The sequence below is a fragment of the Plectrocnemia conspersa genome, unplaced genomic scaffold, assembly GCF_051122295.1.
Source record: "Plectrocnemia conspersa isolate PC_06_02 unplaced genomic scaffold, ASM5112229v1 ptg000001l, whole genome shotgun sequence".
NCBI lineage: Eukaryota > Metazoa > Arthropoda > Insecta > Trichoptera > Polycentropodidae > Plectrocnemia > Plectrocnemia conspersa.
In genome coordinates, this window is record NW_028277165.1 from 24,795,466 (window position 1) to 24,814,698 (window position 19,233).

At 30.8% G+C, this 19,233-nt stretch overlaps 2 protein-coding genes across 6 annotated transcripts in view; one reads left to right on the forward strand and one right to left on the reverse strand.

Moving 5' to 3' along the window:
- The first annotated feature begins 1,369 nt into the window (after positions 1 to 1,369).
- On the forward strand, positions 1,370 to 5,959 carry LOC148239340 (uncharacterized). Of its 2 annotated transcripts, XM_088193740.1 has the most exons (3): positions 1,370 to 1,501; positions 3,476 to 3,770; positions 3,873 to 5,959. In XM_088193740.1, exons 1-3 carry the CDS (start codon positions 1,478 to 1,480, stop codon positions 4,034 to 4,036), a joined length of 483 nt encoding a protein of 160 aa, XP_088049866.1. In that variant the 5' UTR covers positions 1,370 to 1,477; the 3' UTR covers positions 4,037 to 5,959. The 2 variants fall into 2 exon arrangements, with proteins under 2 accessions (XP_088049866.1, XP_088049859.1); XM_088193733.1 differs by having other exon boundaries at positions 3,476 to 5,959.
- A 4,507-nt stretch (positions 5,960 to 10,466) lies between these two features.
- The window catches only part of beta4GalNAcTA (beta1,4-N-acetylgalactosaminyltransferase A), a 38,402-nt gene continuing 29,635 nt past the window's right edge, over positions 10,467 to 19,233 (reverse strand). For 3 of the 4 annotated variants that reach the window (XM_088193651.1, XM_088193664.1, XM_088193668.1), the window contains exons 2-8: positions 16,077 to 16,298; positions 15,549 to 15,961; positions 15,259 to 15,397; positions 14,915 to 15,196; positions 14,728 to 14,850; positions 14,489 to 14,584; positions 10,467 to 12,302 (exon numbers count right to left, since the gene is read on the reverse strand). In XM_088193651.1, the coding sequence (XP_088049777.1) occupies positions 12,170 to 12,302; positions 14,489 to 14,584; positions 14,728 to 14,850; positions 14,915 to 15,196; positions 15,259 to 15,397; positions 15,549 to 15,961; positions 16,077 to 16,216 (1,326 nt within the window). In that variant the 5' untranslated portion in view covers positions 16,217 to 16,298 and the 3' untranslated portion in view covers positions 10,467 to 12,169. Of the gene's footprint in view, positions 12,303 to 14,488; positions 14,585 to 14,727; positions 14,851 to 14,914; positions 15,197 to 15,258; positions 15,398 to 15,548; positions 15,962 to 16,076; positions 16,299 to 16,359; positions 16,401 to 19,233 lie in introns of those variants that run through there. The other variant, XM_088193659.1, reaches the window with a different exon arrangement.

Below are 19,233 nucleotides of genomic sequence, written 5' to 3' on the forward strand. Positions count from 1 at the left end.
ATTTCCATTTCACAATTATATACAAAATCTTGTACTACCGCTAAGCTCAATATTTTATAAAAAAAATAAGAATCAGCTTAATAGTTCATGTAAGTTTGATTAAGAAAAATAGTCGTTTGATTTTTATGTGTTTTTTTTTTGACAACTTAAAAAGCCAAGCGTGCTTTTTGTCATCGCTCTGTCGTTATTCCCGTTTCGTTCGTCGCTATGAATACCTTCGCGTCATATATACATACAATGAAATATATTCGTTAAGTGATTCATGGGATGTTCAATGTTCTGACCAACGTAGTTTTATTTTATACATACATTAAAATGCTTCATTATTCATTAAAAAAATCATTAAATGTAGTCGAATTCGCGTTTTAGTTTGAAAACATCATTCGTGTATAGCATTTTATCTGGCAACAAGCACAAACGAAGTTTTGGAAAGTAACAAATGATATTTTCATTATTTTTTGTTATAAATGCGTTTATATTGATAATTGTTTCTGTTATTGAAACAAATATTAAGGAACAATAAAAAAAAAGATATGTAAATTAAAAATATTTCTGGCACAATTGTACACTAAATTCTGCATCGATTTTAACCCATAATTCTATATTCATGTAATTTAGTCACAGAGATTTGATATAACTAATCATAGATACTTCTACTTTCACAAAAAAATATGCGAATCGCTAAAGCTTTTAGATGTAAATATTATATTATTACATGACAGGCATTAATCCAATGCGTTACAGCGGGGTAAACACAATCAGCACATACAAATAAGTAGTGAGACACCAATTCTAAAATCATTCTGTTAATTAGTGATATATATTTAATTAGTTATGAACTATTATTAAAGCTTACAACTAATAGATATCATTATGCACGACTAGCTCGATGTGATTTTGATTATTCATCTGTGAGATTAGGAAAATCTAGGAAACGCTAAACTGTGATAATCGATTGGAAATATAATTATATAATAATCACTAATTCTTCCTAGACACAAAATAAATTAAAAAACCATGCGAGTCGAAGTCAGGTCTTTCAGGTATTAATCAGTAGTTAGGTCTATTGTGCTGGTCTATGTTATCGTCTTATGTAATGTGTTGCTAATCATATTTTTTTATGCACGCAAAATATTAAAAGCCTATTTTTTTAGCTAAAATACTACTGATTTCATAGTTGCAATTATAGCAGCTTGTGATCCTCAATTAATTAAATTTATCCATTTTGTAAACAGTAAATATGTTAAACATCTCTCTGCTATTATATTTTGGCTTAGCTCATGTTTGATATAATGTTAGTAACATCAGTTCGTAAAAACAGTGCAATTGTTTGCTGTAAAACATCAAAAGCTTACATCACTAGAAACTCGAAGTAACGAGCACGCAAGTAAACATCGTCGGCACGTCCCTGTGTTGTTTCTTCGGGGTGTCGCGCTCGTGTTGACGAGGTTCGATCGTCGCATGTGGTTTGGCCGCCATGCAGTGCGAACTTCCTGCAGACGTTAGTTGTCAATTTATAATACATTTTCTCATAATCATTAACATACGTAATCAATTCTAACCCACGCATCTTTTTATGCATTTACATCTGTTCTACGACGCTTAATTACCAAAAATGGTATCTGAACTAATCAGTTCCTTTCTATCGAACGCACATTGGTTCAATTCTACGTTCATTCAAATATCTCGAATCGATTTTTTACACGTCAATAACAATAATTGATTTATGCTGTGTATGTGTTTTTTCTAATGCATGCGTGTGTCCAAAATGGCGGCCCATAAACAGCTGTCGACGTACGCATATTTTGTTTGTTATTGTTATTCTTATTTGACAATTCAATTTGTAAATAAAAATGGCCGCCGTGCGGTGTGCAACATTTACATTGCGCAATAAGTATCTTTACTACCTAATATCACTTGAAATTTTGAAATAATTCAATAAATTATAGGTTAATTAAATAACGACTACCATAATGCATGATGTTTGAGCAAAGATTGCATCTTTATTTACATGAAATGCGTCAATAATCATAAAAAAGTTAGTAGTTTGCTCATTATTATTATCAGCTGAGTCATTATCTCGAGTCTAATAAGAAAACATGACGTTTTTGTAATGGACTTTAGTCATATGTATAAATTAGACTTGTTTTAAGTTATCGGTAAATGTTGCAATTAAATATGTATAGTTCTAAGAATGTATTGTACTTGTTAATTATATGGGCGCCATGCTTAAAAACCAGATTGTTATAAACATTTGTTTTGCTTTTGGCTCTAACGTCTGCGAAAGTGGCCAACAACGTTTAGCTACATAAATACGTTTTAAAATTGATGTTCTGGTTTCTGAGCGCAACGCCGATATAATTAAAACGTACTGAATGTCAAGGACATCAATTCAGATTTTTTCAGGGGGGTAGGGCAAAAGTTGGCTAGTCAAATGTCATGCATTTTTCTAACCAAATTCAAAGGGGTTCCACATCAAAAGTAATAAAATCGTGCCGTCGCAGTGGAAACGCTCGTTAATCTAGCGTTTATATTAAGATTTTTTATAACAATCCAACTGCCCCCCCCCTCTACTGCAATGACTTCCCTGTCCTGCCTTGGCAAAAAATAATCTATTATTGTTAATCCAAGCCTCGAATCCGTTCCTTCTCCCTTCCGGCAGAAAGAAGGGGTTTCTCGGAACCCTGACTTCGCAGAAATATTTAACTATCGGCAATTATTTTCTTAAAAGCAATTTGCTATTACATACGGTCGTCATAGCATCTAGCACTAAATTTAATATCATGGTGGACAATACATCTTGTTTAACTCCATATATTATCTCGAAACTCTCAGGAAGCATATTTTTACATTTATCACTACTTTGGACTTCAATAGTGTAGTGCTTATTAGTCCGACGTATTTAATATGAAATCCCAAAATTTTTAGATATATTAATCTATGAATAGGCGTTAGAGTTTTTTGCTGTATTTGTCTTATGTGGTCTATGGTGGAACGGTTCTACCTAATAATTTTTAACATTAACACTTTTTTTTCATATTAAATTTCAAAAGAAATAAGAAAAATAACAATTATATAATGCTATATATCCACGGCTTAAAATGTAAATTTGCTAACTCCACTTTTGGGCGAAAATGACTTAATAATGTCATCTTGTACCTTTAATCGAAATACACATGCTCAAAAATTTGCATCTCCAATTATACATCAAAATTTCATATCAAGAAAATTGAGATATCGTTTTGTTTTCCTTTTTTTAAGTTGTCTATTTAGTTTTTTGTTTCTCCTGATAAGTTGTCAAACATGGAGTTAGCAATTTTACATTTTAAGCCATCGATATGTATTATTTACTCACTTAATTTTATTAATTAAAGTTGCCTGATTCATTAAAAATATATTTTGCAATTATTTTTGGTTAATTTTACCCCTGCAAAAGAAAAAAGATAAAATAATTAAGACAATATTATTTTTTCAGGATAATGATGAACAATCAGTGCCCGTTCTAAATTGCCTGGACAATACTATGCGAAAATTAGAAATGTTGACTACATACGTAAACACGGGCAACCAATACTTCCATGAGATGCGGAGGAAGAGCTTCGGCAGCAAGCCGAACACGTACATCAGAAAGGAGATCAGCCACCCCGACATCGGCGTCATACACATGAACACGAGATACGTGTCCAACGTGACGATCGGCCTCCGCATGAAGAGGACCACCAACAACCGGGTGATGCCGTACACCGTTCCCGAGCGGAACAGAACTAAAAGTGAGAATTCGGACGGTTTAAATGCGGACAATAGAGACATTCCCGATTTCATTCCGCCAGACACGCGGATGGAGCACTCGTCTAGTTACATTTCCGTTCTAGATCCGAAGGTCGGCCACACGTTCACCAAGGTGAAGAAGCCGCCGACGTTGAAGAAGTCGCAGTCTTTGGAGGACATACGCGTGGAGAACATTGACGCCTCGCAGCCGTCGCACGAGATGGAGTTTGTCTCGAGTCGCATCCAAAAGTTGAAGGTTATGGAATAATAGTATGTGAAACGATGCGAGATTGATTTTCTATTGAGACTTTTTAGTTTTATTTATATTGTACTGAAACTTTGAGATGTCGGATTTAGATGTTTTATGTATTTTTTTAACGAGTTTTTACTAAATTTGCATCGACGCGTTTAATGAAAATGGTGTTTGGAATACTTAATGTAGAGTTGTTTAACCAATTCGCATAATGATAATACTAAAACGAATCAACAAATTTAATTTAATAATATTTAACTTATACTTTATGCCAGATTTTTATTTGTACAATTTATTCGACCACACTTTTATAGTATTCTAAAATATCTTACTATCGGTGTAGTTTGGAGGTGAAGATGATAAGTTACACAAGTTGCCTTTATTTTTCGATCGACTCTCACTCAAATAAGAAATTAATTAAAAGCACGTGTTCATTTTACATTTAAAAATTGCCATTGAAATTATATTTGAACATCTATTAGTACAAATATTGTTACGCGCATATACACATTATTTTGTGTGATTATTAGTTTTAACCCTGTATATATATATATTTATATATAATATACAAAGACCCCAAAGAGGACATTTTTACTGACATAAAAATGTAGTTTCAAGATATTTAAACAAAATTAACTAAATAAAGAGATAATTACAAAAGCTAGATCATTATATAACGTATTTTGTACAATTTCTAAATTTATATAAAATAGCTTACAATATTTTTATGAAGAGCATACATAACATAACCTCAAATATTTTTTCGGTAAAATATTATTTAATGTAAATAATTCAATATTTACTTATATATTCCACAAAGTCACGTCAAAACAGAAACAAAACAGGCAAGAACATATTTACTATTTATAATAACACATTATAGCCGTAATTATATGTATGGTTCAATATAAAAAGATTCGATGAAAATGTTCTCGAATTGGGTATTTATATTTTGTAATTTAAAAGGCTTGATGCTGTTTTTAATCATTAATGATAATTTAGCATTTTAAAACTGTACTTGAGTCATGCAATTTAGTATTTAATGGTTTGAATACATCACATTCTAAATACTGAATTAATCGACTTATATCGTGACATTATTAGTTTATTGACAATATGGCACTGAATTATTTTATTATGGTACACGGAAAGATAAGGGTTGAATACATTTAGAAAATGCGTATGCAACATTTTGCATACGAATCCTTTGGATCGGCGTGCCTTTAATTTTACCGTTCAGAAATATTAGAATCACTTAAGTTAATAATCTCACAACGTTCCTAATGATATTTATGTATTTCCAAAGTACATAATCATTTTCATCATCCAAAATATCAAGTACAAGTGCTCTGTTGATTATTTTTAGTATATTATGTATAATATAATTTTTGAGTTCACATTATCCTCATCATAATTTGGTCTGTATTATTTAAAAAATCAATGAACGCATTATATCAATCATAACAAGACTCATGATTACTTAAATATGAGAATGAAGTTCACTAGTATTATTTTATTATTATTATTATAATATTACTATTTAGCTTATAACATACATAATTATATTATAGGGAGTTGCTTGGCAATATGATCGCTTTCTATATGTAAATATTATTTTGTAGCATAGGCTAGCTATATTGTTTAACAATGTTGTAATGATACATATGTTTTTCCTCCTGTTCATGCTATGCTTATGAGTTCAAACTGCTGTTGATGTAACGTAGATTTCTTTATATTGTATTAAAACGTAACGTCCATTGTTTAATATGCCGGTATAACCAATCGTCGTTGATAAGTATTTTTTTCTCCACACGCACTGTGTATTGTGTAGTGTTACATTTTGTTCGTTGCATTTATTCGAATTGTATTATTATATTGGAAACAGTCTGCGTTTGTAAATTTTATAGAAATTTTAAATACATGCGGAATGGGCTGTGATTTATTGCTTTTTATTTTATTTATACAAATAAATCCTATCACATAATCTGATGTCGATCCTACATTTTCTTAAATAGGTCTATCCTATCACGGCTGTCTGCCAGAATAAGTATGACACCCTATAACTTATAAGTAGTGTTTTGAAATCAAAACACTAGCTCATAGGCATTGTGACGATATCAAAAAAACACTCCGTAAAGTATTAATATACAAAAAAACAAACATCATGAAGTTAAACGCAAGAAAAATAAATAAAAAGTTAACCTTCAGTATTCCAAATGCATATATGACATGCCTAATATATTTTCTTTTTTCTGAAGCCATTTTGAATAATTTGATGATAAAATTTCCAGTATTTTATTTCATTAGTTACTTCTATCAATATATTACGGTAAAAAAATAGTAATTCCTAACCATTTAACCCGGAATTGTCAAAATTACTAAATTTCGTCGTAAAATCTGCTAATCAACAATTTTTTGACCAGTCTGCCAACCGATATATGATTTGTCATCCATGGTTCTCAATTTTAAAAGTTTTGTTTTTAAGTTTATGTACATATATTTTTTTTTAATAAATTAAATTACTGTTTTAAATTCAACTCAATATTTAGACAATATATTTTGTGAGCATTAAATTCAGAATCGTAAAGTTGATGTTGAAGAATCAATTTTCATATTTATATTATTTTTTGCCCTATTATAGGTCTATAACGTCGCAAGGATTAATAAGTCTGAATGTTTTATTGTAGTCCTTCAATTGTACAATAGATTTTTCATGCTGAATGTGATCCAACTTTCAGAACATTTAAGAAAAAAAAACAAACTCAAATATTTCTTTGGATTATTTTAATTAATAGGAACATTTGATATATTTCGTTAATTATGAATAATAATATCAATTAAATGACCATTTCTGTTTTTTTTCAGTTAAGTTATAATTTCACTAGTGAAGTCCAAATACATTTTCACCAGTATATGTATATTACTACCGTCTTTTTCCGAAAATAAGACATCCTCCGAAAATAAGCCCTAGCGTGATTTTCAGGAGTTTTTGGAATATAAGCCCTCCCCCGAAAATAAGCCCTAGTTAAAATAATGTGAAAAAAAATTCGTTAAAAAATGCTGTTGATGTATTAAGTATGTTTAGCTGCCCTTATACCTACTCGTATTTCATAGAAATGTTTGAAACAAAATATTCCGAGAAATTCATTGTTTACCTCTACAGTTCATTTCAAGCAATGCACCAGCACATGTCAAAATTAATTCTAGGAATTTATCTTAAAAATACAACTAAGGCAGCAGTATGCATTGTGCGACAGTGCAGGTATAACACTTGTTCATTTCAGTCTTGTAAGTCTGATTATTTCCTCATACGTAATTTTATTTTTTATAAAGTGAATAATTTTTATCCTCAGTTAAAATGAGTACAAAACGAAAGAGCTATTCCGTCGAGTACAAAAAGGGAATCGTGGAAGACTCCAGGGGTGTAAATCTTGTAACCTTCTGTAAAGAGAAGATGCTGGATCTCCGTATGGTTCGCAAATGGCGTGCAGACTACGATAACCTGTGTCAACTGGTGGGCCAAGGAAATGAGAAAAAACGCAGAGTTGGATCAGGTCGGCAGCCGTTATTTTCTGAGTTGGAAGAATGCATCTGGGAATGGATTGCCGACAGGAGAGCAATGGCTTTGGTTGTGCGCAGGGCTGATATTCAAAAGTTTGCTCTTGAAACAGCAATTGAATTTAATATATCCACAGAAGAATTTAAAGCATCGTCACACTGGATGGACAACTTCCTTCAACGACATGAACTGTCTCTAAGGAGATCAACAACAATGTTTAAGCTGGAAGACAATGAAGTTGTTAAACGTGCACTTGCGTTTAAGCTTTTTGTTGATGGCATCGATTTTTCGAAATACCAACTCTCCAACATGCTTGCTATGGATGAGACCGCGGTATTCCTAGGCCAAGGAGTTCAAACGACGGTTCACCACAAGGCTTCCTCGTCAATTTACGTTCCTTCTACCGGTTACGATAGTGCACGTGTTACCTGTATTTTGGCGATTCGTCTAGATGGCAAGAAAGTATCGCCATTTTTAATCACTAAAGGTAAAAAAAAACAGATTAAACGCATTTCAGGAATTTATGTCATTGAAAGTGAAAAAGCATGGTGCACCCAAGCAGTTATAAGAAAGTGGGTTGATTTTATGCTGCCACCACTGTTGAGGGGTCAAAATAGAGGTTTACTAGTTTGGGATTCAGCCAGTACACACCGTGCTAAAGACATGAAAAACTTTCTTGCTGAGAGGAAGATCGATCAAATAATGATTCCGGCAGGAATGACTGCTTACCTCCAGACCCTTGACATTGCAATAAACAAGCCATTCAAGGATCATTTGCGGATGGAAATCAATGAATATATTGAAAACAGAATGGTGAGAAATCATCGAGGTAATTTTGTAAAACCAGGCTTACAAGAAGTTGTGAATTGGGTAAAAAATTCATGGGACAAAATTGTTTGTGTTTCCAATGCACTACGAACAGGCTACTTAGACAAAAAGTATTCATTTAACGATAGCTATATTGCAAGACATGAGAGATTCGGACCAATGATTCAACAGGAAATGAATTTGGAAGAAAATCAGAACAGACTTCAGAATTTGATCATTTATGACGATGTTCCAGAAGAAGATGACACGACTGTAATTGAATAAATTTAAATTTCTGTATTCTGTGTAAAATAAATAAATATTAAATAAAAATATATAAATATACTTTTATTTTTGCCCTCCCCCGAAAATAAGCCCTAGCGCGTATTTTGGACCAAAAAAGAAAGTAAGACAGTGTCTTATTTTCGGAAAAAGACGGTACTAGCGAAAATATAATTTAACTGATGGCGCTAGTGAAATTATATGCTGCTCTAAAATATCTATGAAACTCAATTTGACAGTTGTGAAACATACATTTTTCGTTCAAACCCATACCTAACCTAACGAAAGTTATACAACTAATTATAATTTTAGAACTTTCATTAGGTCAAGCCCAAAATACAAACTAAGCCAACTCATCTCTCAGGGGAAAATCAGCTGAAGAAGAAAATAAAAACAGAAGTCGCATCTCCATAGTTTGTCTGCACTTGGATATTACACTATGTTTTTAAAACATGATAGCTATCCTTACCGATATTACTACATACTTCTGATATGAGAGTATTGGTCGAAGTATCATATATTCAAACCGAATTTTGGTCAATTAAACAATTATCACTTCTCAGAAGTCAAAAATTCACGTCAAAAGCAATAAAATCGTGTCGGCGCCGTTACAGTGGGAACGATGTCTGCACTGCAAAGGCGACGGCACGATTTTATTGCTTTTGACGTGGATTTTTGACTTCTGAGAAAGGATAATTGTTTTTTGCGTTCTCCTATTGGTCAAAGTTCGGTTTAGATATGCTTCATTCGATTCGCATTTATTGTTTTAAAATATCTTAATATGAACACTTGGTAACCGAGCATTTCCACTACGACGGCGACGGCACGATTTTATTGCTTTTGACGTGGATTCAAAATAGGAACTGAACTTGTCCAGAAAAAGTCATTTAATGAAAAATACTATGAATCTTCATGAAATCGGAATATTAAAAAAAAAACATTCACCGATTAGTCAACTTTTGCCTCTCATGAAAAAGTTGAAACGACGTTTTGAATATGCGTGATTATTGACAGCTGTCTGATTTACAGTGCTGCATATGAAACTCGAATTGGATCACCCTGCCAGTAAGTCACTTTTCCAAAAAATATATTTGACTAGTACAATTAGGCTTAACACAAGCAATTAAAAAGTACGTAAGGGAGAAGTTATAACATACATAAACGAAAAATAATATAGTATTTGCATCAAAGATCAAAGAAATCGTCACGATGTGGACTAGGCGTGGCTTATCAAATAGATACTATACCCATATAGTAAATTTCTATATTATTATATGTAAAATAAACTGGTGAAAGAAAAACAAAGGTGATGTTTAAAAACGCATTTTAAATCAAATCTTCATATGAAAGATTAGATTTAAATTTTTTTCGAAAAATTCTTGAGAAAAAAACAAGAGAAAAATTAGTTATCGTTTAAGTTCGTTGGTTAAGAATCAGTTGTAATTTTTAGATGTCAATCAAGTATGTAAACTATCAACGTTTACTTCTCTCTGGGTATGTTGATAAGCAAAATTGCCACATATAGGGCAAGGAAAATCCTCGTGTGATTCACGAGACACCATTACATGCCTAAAAGTGACTGTTTGGTGCACATTGTGGTCAGGCGACATCATTGGGTCTTTTTTGAAAACAATGAAAGTCGGACAGTAACAATCAATGGTGAGCGCTGATGGTAAATTTTTTTTTTAAAGAATAACATTGACCGATGAGTCTTACGATTAAAGTGTACGATTGTGAAATGTGCAGCATGACTTTCGGTTGTCCCGCATTGGATTTAAAAATAATACAAGACGTAAATATTGAATCATTTTGTTTTATATTTAAGCACATTTTCAACAATATATTTCATTTATTATAACTAATAAAATTAAAAGGTAACAATCATTATCACAATTTTTAAGTTCTTCCTATAGTTCAAGTCGGTCGTTATGGCCATCGTTTTCACATATCAATCCAAAAAGTAAATAAAGCATAAGTTATCGAACATAAAAAATTAACAAACAATAAGAACATTTTTTATATATGTTTATAAGTACGATTACATAATTTATGCGAAAGAACAAGCCTTGCGATAGTTTTACATACATAATATACTCTGAATCTTGTTAAAAAATATGCAGTCGATCCTTTGTCGTTTTCTTTTAAATCCTTCACAACCTTTTGCATTTCACTTTCAGTGAAGATAGATTTATATAATTAATTCATATAATAGTAACTTATATAAATCATAAACTATTGTGACTATAAAATTGTTTGAGTAACAGTAAAAAATAACACTAATAACACACGTAAACAAATAAAAATTCATAATAATCAACATACAAAGCCACAGTTCGTTATTATAAAAAGTTCTTATAAAATCTAGAATGGTATATTTAATTGAAAATCTATATAGGATTAGTTTACGTCAAGTGGCCGGACTACGTTTTACATTTGATAGGATTTTTAAGACAATTTACAAAGCCTCAAAAATATAACTAAATCTAATACTTGGAATGACTCTAGGAAATCGAGAGCAAAGTTATACACACAAACAATAAAAACTTAGGAATGTATCAATTTTCAATTAAATAATAATAAATACTCTTCTTGATTTGAGCCAAAAGATATGAGCAGATTAATAAAGGCAATCTTATTGATTTGATAATCTAATTGTTAACTAGAAAATATGGCACTTCACAGCTTAATCCGTTAAATATTTTTTCTGAAAACTCTTATAATCAGTGCTTTCCGATGCTGCAAAAATCCATTGTAATAGCTGACAGCAGGATTTATTGTTTTCTGGGTAATATTAATAACGGTGTTTCTTATTTATATATGTTTACGATTTATATCATTTGTTTAAATGAGCAAAAAATAAATATATATTTTTATATTTATTTAAACACTGGAGGCTCCTTCTTATTAAATTCTTTAAATTACATAAATTTGTTATTTTCATTTATGCTATCTACGAATCTATCACTGAGTTATAATAACTATTTATTACTAATTTGAAAAGTATAAATCACATTATTATTTGAAGCGCTTCTTAGATATGAGTACTATTGCAAATTAACTCTCGATTCCCTAATCCTAAAAACTTCTTACACGACAATATGAAATAATATTGATGACACTCTTGACTATATTATATAATATAATATAATAAAAATTACAATCTTCAAACAAAATAAACAAGGAACATATCACTCTAACGACTTAAACAAAAAAATAAGCAACAATCTGTACATTAATATTTTTTTCACATTAAAAAATATATTTATATAAAGTATTTTAACAGCGACATTTTGTTACAAGTATTATTAACAATAGCGATGCACAAATTTGAGATAGCGTTTGATTGTTCAAGATCAGTTTTTAATACTAATCACCGTTATTTACATAGTTTACACAGATTATGTATGGCGTAACGTTTTAGCCAAGCCTAGCCAACGTCAGGTAAAGTCCGTGTATTATACACGACGCTAGCCAAACCACAGCTTGGCTAAAATCCCCCATCAACTGGGCGGATGGAGCTCCACTAACAACAGTGTGTACAAGCGATGAGCTTGTGTCTCGACGAGTGTATACTGGAGATTGTTCAGCCCTTCTGTATTGAAGACCCTTTTTCCTTTCATCAAAATGTCATATCTGCAATTAAATAAACATATTACAATAGAATAGATTGAAAATGCACAGTACGAATATAATAATTTAGTAGATTGCATAAATATTTTGAATTTTAACACAATAGGTAGCAGAAAATTCAAGTGATAACACTTTGATTGCCAAGCCTTTTGGGACAGGGGGTCATTCGTCTCCCCTTGAATTCTGCCAGAATAATATATGCCATTAAATGAAATATTATACTATGAAACTTAACCCACATTTGTTAGTGTACACCTGGGAGTGAATTAATTTTATGTATTTTTCCATAATAATTTATGTTGTTATTTATTTATTATTATTTTATTTTACATATTTTTTGTATATTATTCGATGTTTATGGAATTTTTAATATCAATTCAGAGGCTCTCAATATTTTTATAATATAATAATAATAAAATATTTTTCGTTTATTTATTTCATATACTTTAATTTATAGAAATCATTTACATTAAAGCAAATTAAAAAAATATATTACATAAATATGTTGTTTATTTATTATTTCTTCAGTTATATACATATGCAAATATATAACTATCTTAATTACAGTGAATGAGTATTTTTCGGGGAATTTATATTTTCACTAGTGAATTTATACACGTTAACCAGTAGATATATATTTCTACTAGCGAAAATATAATTCAACTGATTGGCGCTACTGAAATTATATGTTGCTTTAAAATATCTATAATAGTTGCGAAACGTCCATTTACTGTTCAAACCCAAACCCAACCTAATTTTAACACTAAATAGTTTTAGAATTTTTATTAAGTCCAAAATACAAAGTAGTCCAATTCATTTCTCAAAGGAAATAAGCGGAAGAAGTACAGATAAATGTCGCATCTCACATATTGCTCCATAGTTTGTCTTCATTTTGATATTACACTATGCTTTAAAAATATGATCAAAATTACTACAAAATTCTGATATGAGAGTATTGGTTAAAGTGTATTCAAACCGAATTTTGGTTAATTGAAGGGCGCAAAAACTATTATCACTTCTCAGAAGTCAAAATTTCACGTCAAAAGCAATAAAATCGTGTTGGCGCCGTTACGACAGCACGGTTTTATTGCTTTTGACGTGGATTTTTTACTTCTGAGATGGGATAATTGTGTTTCGCGCTCTCCTATTGGTCAAAATTCGGTTTAGATATGCTTCAAACGAATCTCACTTAAATCGTAAATCATAATATTGTTATAAAAAGTTTTAATACAAACGCTAAATCGCTATAACTTTTGAAGTAAACGTTCTAAATTCAATATTTTTTGAGATGAACGCAAAACAACTATATTAATGTTATTTTTAAAAATATAGAACATTTTAAATACTTAATTTTATCGAATTTATTGTATATATAAATATATATACAATAGCTAATAATGTTTGGAACGAATTTTATATACATACAGATCGGATCCGTATTATCGTTTGTTTTATACGGATCTGCATGTAAATTTAGTAACCGTGATCGAATTAGTGAACTGATTGAAATAAAATCTCTGCGTCTCAAAACAACAAATACAAGATATGCGTTAAACGATAATAAAGGGTGGGCCATTTCAACATTTTGCTTCATTCAATGAACGAATTCTGTGAATTTCGGCCATAGTATACACATTGATTCTATTTACAAATGTTTTTCGAAGGTGTAAAAGATTTTTTTTGTTGAGAAGAAACGTTTCATTATCTCGCATTATAAAACAAAATAAAGGCGCATAAAGAACCATGGATTTTGGAGCGGCACTAGTCACTAGGGTATATTGAGAGTAAAAATGACTACCTGTGTTGTTCAAGTATACAAATTGTTCCGTTCCAAGATTATTCGAATATTCATATAGTTGAAAATCGGGCGAATTAAATTAAATTTGCCCAGTAAGTAGACAGATTGATCATAGAATATTCCTCACTATGCTAATTATTAAATGCATTTTGTTGCCATTTGGAAACAGACTAATTTTCAAACAATAGTGATTTTTAAATATTGCTATATACAATTAAAAACCTTCCTCTCACAAGGCAAAAACATCCGCGCGTACCGGTAATGTATACTTAGTGTACATGGAAAAATGTGTAAAAAATAGTGATTTAAATTGGAATACTATGAAAAATATTACGTCTTAGGTTATACATATCTCATTACACAAAGCAGAATCTAAAAAATAATGACTCACCTTTTAGGATTAGGATTTTCTTTTTCGTGATTTAACATAGTGTAACGTGCGACACTCATAGGATATCTTGATATATGGTAGTTATGATAATTTATTCTGGAAAACAATACAAAAATATTAAATTATGTTTTTTTTTACATTTATTATCATCTTAATTGTATTTTATATATCCAGAAAGTATATTTCAAGTTACACAAATAAAAAATCTTTAATGTGTAAATATGATTTTTAAAACAAACCTATTCGCCATATCGTCGTCTTCCCCGCCCCATCCCCAAAAGCTATTAGAGAAGCCGTTCACTTTCTTAAACTGTTCGGTGGTCAACGCTGACACGCCGCCAAAAATGGTCGGATACGGCAACCTAAAAAAAAATACGTCATTAAATTCCATAAATGTATTATAATATATTTATTATTATCGCATACTTGAACTGAAATTTATCTATGGCAGCACTAAGATGTCTCGGCTGTGAAGGACAAGTGTACAGATTCCGATCGTCTAAAGGAAGTAAATCGACATCGTGAAATATGAAGCAATTCCATTCCCTCTGTCGATTGGCTTCCACATAACCGACGTTCATCAAAGACGCTCGGTTAAACTTCCCGTGTCCTCTTTGTTCGACAATGTATATTTGATACTCTATTTGTTGTTTCATCAAGAATGGATGCATGTTGTTGAGAAATATGGCTAAATGCGACTCACGATCTCTGAAAAATATAATATTAATTATAAGAATGCGCTATATAGATCGATAGTTAAAGCAACTAACCTGTACGGAATGACTACGGCCACTTTATCTTTGGGCTTACAGTTTCGAGGAGCAAAGTGACCACCGGGAGCGATGTCATATTGCCTACTCTCTAAATCTTTAAGTGAGATCTCAGTCAAATTAACTTCTATCGGTCCATCTGTAATTTTATTATAATACAGATAAATTTTTGTGTTTTTAAAGATCTATATATGTAAATTAACATACTCATAGCGTTGGCTTTATAAAATACACCAGTTATATGAATGTTATTATTATGTATATGTATCATATTATCATAATAAACTTACTTAACCCCGGTGGAATCGCTGGACAAGGAACGTTGCACCCGGTTTCGGGCGCTGCAGTGATATCCTTAACGTGATCACTATCACCATTGATTTGACTAGTAGAAGTTAGATTGTTCATCTTCATTTTAATGTCCACACCGTCGCTTTCAGTTTTGGAAGTATAAATCGACGTACTATTCTCCGGATTGAAAGCGCTCAATCTCTGCGTGATATTGTGAACGTTGACGAACATAACCTCTTTAACTTCAGAAAAATCAGATTTCGCTTCAGTGCCTTTAGGAGCAGCCGAAGTGATCGTCGCATTCGAGACGACGGTCATGTTGGAAGTAGAAGTGTTTTTCGGCGGATCAGTTACGCCGTCGAAACAGTGCCGGCTCTGCGTCCGCTTCGGCCACTGTATTCTATAAGGTCCTCTGAAAAATTATAAATTAAAATCATCACTCCCGCATGCGATACATTATCGTCGTTCTAAATCGACGTTATAAATACATATTGATGCGAATATGACATAGGGGCGATTATGCATACTTAGATGTGCCGTTTGATGTGTAAATTGTGTCTGTTTTTCTCGTGTCTGGAATGTATTCGTACACGAAGAAGATGCAGCAGAAGACGAGAAGGATTTTGAAGAGTTTCGCGAGCGAGCAGCCCGCACCGATCGAGGCCATAGCGATCAAGCCGCGAGAGCCTCGTGGCCCTGCGACTCCGCCCTTTGGATCATCTCGCAGACTCGGAGATCATCAAAGGCATCTGAAAATATAAACAATGCAAATAAATAATAAAACAATCTGATAAATATGTTTATAGCTACTAAGGGATGCTCTTTCAGTTAACGTTTCAACGCAACTAATCGAGTTTAAGAGTTATCAACTGAATATATACACGCTAGACGAGTATGTTTCAGTTGTGATAATAAACACATGCAAATACACTACGTTGTTATAATTACTTTATGTATATTAATATGAATTTAGAAATATTACGATATATACTTTATAAAAATTATATAATGCAATTTAATCATTTTAAAATTAATTAGTGGTATCGAATATGAAACTGATAACATGGCGTACCTCCGACTGTTTTTAACTAAAAGAGATATAATTTGTAGATAAGACAATGTGGGTGGAAATGTAATATCTCATTAATGTAATCATAAAGCATGTGTGAGTCAAAATATGAGTGATAAGGTGTGTACTTTAATATGGTTTAACACGTTGTACATAAAGTTAAGTTAACAATGTTTTTTAACTTGTCCAATATGCATAATTATTATAAGTTAAACACAGAATTTAAATGATAACAATTTTACTATAGGGTTTCACATCCAGAAATAGATTTTAATATAACATTATTAATGAAGACCTTTCATAATAATTAATTTAGTAAACAAAAGTGACACATGCAATGTTACATCAATGACGAATTTCAAGATACAATTATTCATTAGTATACAAGTAGTAATTACTACATGTTTTATTTAACTTCACAACACAGCAACTGTGGCGTTGTTACGCAGGGGCGTAACTAAGGGGTGTATACAATGTTTCAAAACATATATAATAGAAACAACCAAGAAAATATTTTTAGGGTAAAATGTATAAAAAAAATACAGTATTGCCATAAATATATTACATAGTATTTTGCTATTGTTTCTCAATATTTTGTGTATGTAATATGATACTTTTAATATCAATATTGTCAGTTAAGTTAGTCAGTGCATATATACAATAGTGTAGCGATATGTATTAATTAATATTAGTATAATTATCTTATGTTTGCAAGTTGGGACTAGATTCGTTATTATTCACCTTATTTGTAAAAAAAAATATTATGTAAATTATATAACAACAAATTATTTTTATCTAATTATAATATTCCTAGCACGACGACGACGACGGTACGCAACTCACACAAGCTGATCGATTGTCAGGATGGCTTAAACAAACGATAATAATACCTATGTTATGAGATTTGTTTTCGACAATTGGCTCAGCTGTTGTTTTATAAATAACTACATTTAAACCACCAACTTCACCATAAAAAATATTTGTGTCTTATTATTTAAAAGAGTTATTTTTGTTAAAATACCACACAACAAAATGATTTCTAATATCGCATTAATTTATCATTAGCAATAAATAATTTATATTTAATAATTTATGCGCTGAATATATAAAAAAAAATGTGGCACGAAACGCGAAGCTCAAAATTATGAGAGCAAATCGCAAGATTATGGGTGTATCGGGGAAAGCCTATGTAGCCCATACGTTTTAAGTATTGTTTTTTTATCGCGATGAAAAATATTTTTCTACGAGAAAATTGTGAACCAATTCTAACTACCCTAATTTGTTAATAATGATTAAAATGATACATTTTAGTATATATTTCGCATTTATTGGCCTTAACATATTATACAAAAAACAAACAATAATATATATATATATATTATGTTGAAAAGTTCACAATAGTTCAGAGCGAAGCGAAATGAATGCAAACTTAACATAGTTAAATTATATTGATATCGATTTACCGAGAAATAATAAAAATTGAAATGGAATAATATTGAAAATCAAACATAATTTACTACTATGATAAAAAATAATATTAATTATTTATTATAAGAAATATTTAGTTATTAAAATTAAACATGTTAATATATGTTACAATTAAATATTTGCTAAAAAAAACTATTAATTGGAAACCAAATTGAATTTAAAGAAGCACATCATATTACTTTTATTTTAATTTCAAGGCTGAAATCAATTAACTATTGATAACAATTGATTTAATGAATGACTATTGTCTTCTAGCTCTGTGTATCGATTTTAACATAAGAATATTTCTAAGTAAATGTAACATTTCTTTACGATTTAAACCACACGTAACACCTGCAATTGTCGGATTAAATGAATTACTTAAAGTTTCGTGAAATAAATTTGTTACATCTAAATCTAAATAAGTTCTAAACTGTTTAAAGAATACGTACACAATTTTAATTTTCACCAACTCTTTGAATAACTAAATAATTTCACAATATCACAGATGAGCGATTGAGTAAGAAGACTTAAAATTTATTTACATTTGCCAATACATATGTATATAATATACTATTTGATTTAATTTTTAATTTGTGTGCTCTTAAAGACATTCGTTAACTTTGAGTTATAATTGTTGGAATTAATTTTACTTATAAGAAAGTGAGGCAAACCTTAAAAGTTTTAATACAGATATAGTTATGTAAATCGAGAGTAATAATATCAGGCTGTTCCATAAGTCTGCGTTTTTTAAGACGCAAGTTAAATGAGTTATATATTTTTCATCTTTTTCAACATTTATATCTGATTAAAAAATATTATATTTTTGGAAGTATATATCCGTTTTTATAAAATATTTTTTTCCACCTTAAAACTAATGCAGATGATAGTTATTTGGAGCAATGTCTGAGGAATACGGTGGATGAGAAAAGAGTTCTCAAGAAAAGCCATTGATTTTTTTCTATCATCTTCATGGATACATAAAGGTGAGCGCAGTCTTGGTGTAAAATTATTTTTCTTTATTTATAATAAGTATTTTTTATGGTATAAGTCGCTTTTAAACGAATTAGCTGAGCACACTAAGTGTCTGTCGTAATTGTATGACTATAATCCAATAATTCATAATGTATTATACCCTTCATATTCCA